The sequence below is a fragment of the Drosophila grimshawi genome, unplaced genomic scaffold (assembly GCF_018153295.1).
Source record: "Drosophila grimshawi isolate 15287-2541.00 unplaced genomic scaffold, ASM1815329v1 contig_311, whole genome shotgun sequence".
NCBI lineage: Eukaryota > Metazoa > Arthropoda > Insecta > Diptera > Drosophilidae > Drosophila > Drosophila grimshawi.
Window position 1 is genome coordinate 27,755,558 of NW_025063098.1, and position 4,330 is coordinate 27,759,887.

Genomic DNA, 4,330 nt, shown 5'->3' on the forward strand with positions numbered 1-4,330 from the left:
TTTTGGCTGTGGAAAGTTTTGCGCCTAAATGCGAACTTTTAGTTGAATTTCAATCAAAATCGAGTGCTCAAATTAAAACACTCCGTTTAAATCTAGAAGACAAACTATAAACTAAAACAAGAAGCCAATGTTTTCAGCTCAGATTTGGAAAATTTAGAACTATCTCAATTTATTTGAATTGTCTCAATGCATCCTTCAAGTGTATATTATTTGTATACTCCAACACTGTCGATTGTCTTGGCGATCTGGCAGCTTTATCTAATCGCATTACACAGCACTGCTGTGAAACTGTCAGCGTGAAAAGTTCGCAGGCAATAAAAGATGGCTAGCAAATTGTTGAATTTCGGCTCCAAGCTGTTCAAAAAGACAACGCAATTAATTATAAATGGAGCCCACAATAATAGACGCAGTGCATCGACAAGTGCTCGAAATTGGATTGAGAAACACCCAAAACTGTTGGCATTTGGCACGTTGACTGGTGCCGCAGGACTTTTGATGTTCGCCTTGGATGTGAGTGTGGAGGCATCCAGTGATCTAGTGCATCCGCCCGCACAGAACTGGGGCCACAAGGGACTGCTGTCGGCCATCGACAAGGAGGGTGTGCGTCGTGGCTATCAGGTGTACAAGGAGGTTTGCTCCTCGTGCCACTCGTTGCAGTACATCGCCTATCGCAATTTGGCCGGCGTTTGCCTGACGGAGGAGGAGGCCAAGGCGGAGGCGGAGGGCATCACGGTGCAGGATGGTCCCGACGAGGAGGGCAACTACTACGATCGACCCGGTAGACTGTCCGATTATTTGCCGCGTCCTTATGCGAACGAGGAGCTCGGACGATCGGCAAATAATGGCGCCTATCCGCCAGATCTGAGCTATATTGTATCGGCCCGCAAGGGCGGCGAGGATTATGTGTTTGCCCTGCTGACGGGCTATTGTGAGCCACCTGCGGGCTTTGCTCTGCGTGAGGGTCTTTACTTTAATCCATATTTCTCGGGTGGCGCCATTGCAATGGGCAAGCTGATTGACAATGAGGTCGTCTCCTATGCGGACGAGGAGGTGGCTCCGTCGGCCAGCCAACTGGCCAAGGATGTGGTCACATTTCTTGTTTGGGCCTCCGAGCCAGAGGGCGATCTGCGCAAGATCCTGTTAATTAAGGTCACTTTAATATCGACATTTTTAATCGGTATCACGTATTATATCAAGCGTCTGAAATGGTCGGCTCTAAAGTCGCGCAAGATTTTCTATTTGCCAGAGTTGCAGGAGAAGGCAAGTAAGGCGGCAAGTAAGGCGGCAAGTGAAGCGGCAAGTAGCAAGAATGATAATTGTAAAAAATAATTATACTCCATGCTATATTTATACAATAAAAATATAAAGCAAATCTTTTTTAAATGTCAATTTGAAAAGCTGGTGCGCTTTAGCCACCTAGCGTGAATATTTGGATTTATTGCTTGCGGCGAATTGGCGTAAACATAAGAAAGGCGGATAGTGGCAAGAATGATAGCTGTAAAAAATAATTGAACTCCATGCGATATGTTTAATAATATTATAATAATATACTTACAATGAAAACTTAAAGCGAAATTCGTTATAAAATTTGAATTTGAAAAGTTGGCGCGCCTTAGCCATCTAGCGTGAATAATCGGTATCATTGCTTGCGGCGAATTCCCATAACGTACACGGTTGATTTTCTTAAATCATATATAACTATCGATAGTAATTGTAAGGCGGTGAGCACGGCTACGAATTAAATCAGACCTATTTTCATATTCCGAAATTACAGTAGTTAGTCAAGGCATATATTATTGGGTGGGTGGCGTTTTTGAAATATTAACATTATCTTGTAACGATGACAATCGATATTTATTAACGATGCCGTTCAGTTTCGCCGTAACAACAGCTGATTGGGCCGCAGCGGAAAGCAACCGTTTGAATGGCATCGCTGGATTTTATGAAGAGTCTGCAATTTGCGGCACAAAAACATAGCAAACAGCGTCGCAAGGATCCGGAAGGCACTCCATACGTGAATCATGTGATAAATGTTTGCACCAATCTGGTTGAGGCGGGCATCGAAGACGAAGCGGTGCTGATGGCAGCCCTGCTGCACGACGTCGTCGAGGACACGGACACGACCGTTGGCGATGTGGAGCAGCTATTTGGCACCGATGTGGCCAGTCTGGTGCACGAGGTGACCGACGACAAGTCGCTGGAGAAGGCGGAACGCAAGCGCCTGCAAATCGTAAATGCCGCAAGGAGCACGCGAAGAGCCAATTTAATCAAACTGGCCGATAAACTTGATAATCTGAGAGATTTACAAATCAATACACCACACGGCTGGACAGAGGTAAGTAGCTTCTATTGGACTCCAACTTAATTGCTAAATTCCCTAACCAATCCATAGGAGCGTCGCGAGGAGTACTTTGTCTGGGCCAAACAGGTGGTGGACAATTTACGTGGCACGAATGAGCAACTGGAGCGGGAACTGGATGAAATTTTTAGTCAACGCAATTTGTTATAAATAATAACGCAACCTTTGGGTAACATTGGATTAGTTTTTATTGTTCTCGTAGAAGGCAACCATGAGCTTGGCCAGCTGCTGTGTCTCCTCCAGCGTGATGGCATTGTAGAGAGAGGCGCGTATGCCGCCCACCGACCGGTGTCCCTTCAGCTGAATCATGCCCTCCGTCTCGGCTTTGGCCAGGAACTCCTTCTCCAACTGCTCGCTGCCAGCAGCGCTGCCAATGCGGAATGGCACATTCATGTGGGATCGCACCTGCGACTGCACGGGACAATAGTAGAAGCCATTGGATCTATCGATAATGTCATAGATCAGTTTCGACTTGGTCTTTGAGCGCTCCTCCATGCCAGCAACGCCACCATTCCGCTTGACCCACTTGAAGACCAGACCCATTACGTAGACACTGGAGAACAAATGTGTATATTAATGCGTGTGTTTAGGAGTGGTCGGGAGTGCCTAACTATAACATAATCTTGTGTAAGCTTCGAATTGTCCTCTGGCTATTATAATCCTCTAAATTGATGTAAATTGATATTTGAAGTCTTGAAAGGAATTGTAATCAAATAATTCATTAATAATTCTAATTTTAATCCTAAATCCCTTGATAAGAGAAGAGAACAAAGGCTAATCTTCAAATCTGTATCCTTAAAGATCTCTAAAAAGTAGTATGGCTAAATTGGCCAAGCTCCTCATCCACATCAATAATAGATTAAAATATTGGAAATATTTTCTACTTTCTAAATAAAGCCCTGCTGCAACAACTCACCCAAAAGTGGGCGGCGTATTCAGCAGCGAGCTGTTCTTGTGCATCAGCTCAAAGTTGAGTATGGAAGGCGTTGTCTTCAGATGCTTGCCAATCAGATCGTCGCGAACAATGATCACAGTGACGCCCGCCGGGCCGATGTTCTTCTGGGCACCCGCAAAGATCAGGCCAAACTTCTTGATATCGATGGGTCGCGATAGGAAATTCGAGGACATGTCGCAGGCCAGTGGCACATTTGCATCCACCTGGGGCACAAAATCGAATTCGACACCCTCCACGGTCTCATTGTCGCAATAGTAGACATAGGAGGCATTCGGGTCCAGTTTCCAGGTGCTGCTGCTCTGCCTGGGCACATCTGTGTATTTCTCGGCTTTGGCCAGCACCGCATTCACTTTGCCATATTGAGCGGCTTCCTTGGCTGCCTTTGCTGACCATGAGCCGGTGATAATGTAATCCGCGGAGCCAGTGCGTCCAATCAGATTCATGGCAACCGCTGCAAATTGTCCTGTGCCGCCGCCCTGCATCAGCAGAATCCTATAATTCTCGGGCACATTGAGCAGCTCACGCAAATCGGCAATTGCTGCATCTTGGATTTTTGCATAGTTCGCAGAACGATGCGACATTTCCATCACCGAAATTCCGCTGCCATTGCAGTTGACCAGATTTGTCTGGACTTCCTTGAGCACCTGGAAGAGCAACAAGTACTCGTTTATAACCTAACAATAATTTTACATTCCATTCAATCGCAGACCTCTTCGGGCAATTTCGCTGGGCCGGCGGCAAAGTTGATAACCATTTCGCTGTTGATCACTCGAACCTCCTCAGTCAGCCGTTCAAATGTAACTGAGCGGTTGAAAGCAGCGACTGCGACGCGCTCACTGCTGATATTTGAACTGCGCCAACAACAACAACAGCATCAAGCTCGTATGTGTGTGTGTGTGAGTGTTTGAATATGACAGAGTGTGCGAGAAAACAGACTGGACAACGAACTTTTAAGCCAGAGGCGTGCTTCAGTCGCCGTTGCTTTCCAGCACTGCTTCCGCGACAGAGACAAAATC

At 46.3% G+C, this 4,330-nt stretch overlaps 3 protein-coding genes across 3 annotated transcripts; 2 read left to right on the forward strand and 1 right to left on the reverse strand.

The window, feature by feature from the left end:
- Positions 1–306: 306 nt before the first annotated feature.
- On the forward strand, positions 307–1,354 carry LOC6569741 (cytochrome c1, heme protein, mitochondrial). The gene has a single exon (XM_001996057.2). The coding sequence runs from the start codon at positions 322–324 to the stop codon at positions 1,327–1,329; it is 1,008 nt and encodes a 335-aa protein (XP_001996093.1). The 5' UTR covers positions 307–321; the 3' UTR covers positions 1,330–1,354.
- A 509-nt stretch (positions 1,355–1,863) lies between these two features.
- Positions 1,864–2,534, forward strand: LOC6569740 (guanosine-3',5'-bis(diphosphate) 3'-pyrophosphohydrolase MESH1). Its single transcript, XM_001996056.3, has 2 exons — positions 1,864–2,335; positions 2,393–2,534. The coding sequence occupies exons 1-2, from the start codon at positions 1,925–1,927 to the stop codon at positions 2,507–2,509; spliced, it is 528 nt and encodes a 175-aa protein (XP_001996092.1). The 5' UTR covers positions 1,864–1,924; the 3' UTR covers positions 2,510–2,534.
- Positions 2,530–4,330, reverse strand: LOC6569739 (probable phosphoserine aminotransferase). The gene is made up of 3 exons (XM_001996055.3): positions 4,024–4,330; positions 3,276–3,958; positions 2,530–2,912 (listed from the first exon to the last, which is right to left on the reverse strand). The coding sequence occupies exons 1-3, from the start codon at positions 4,066–4,068 to the stop codon at positions 2,540–2,542; spliced, it is 1,101 nt and encodes a 366-aa protein (XP_001996091.1). The 5' UTR covers positions 4,069–4,330; the 3' UTR covers positions 2,530–2,539.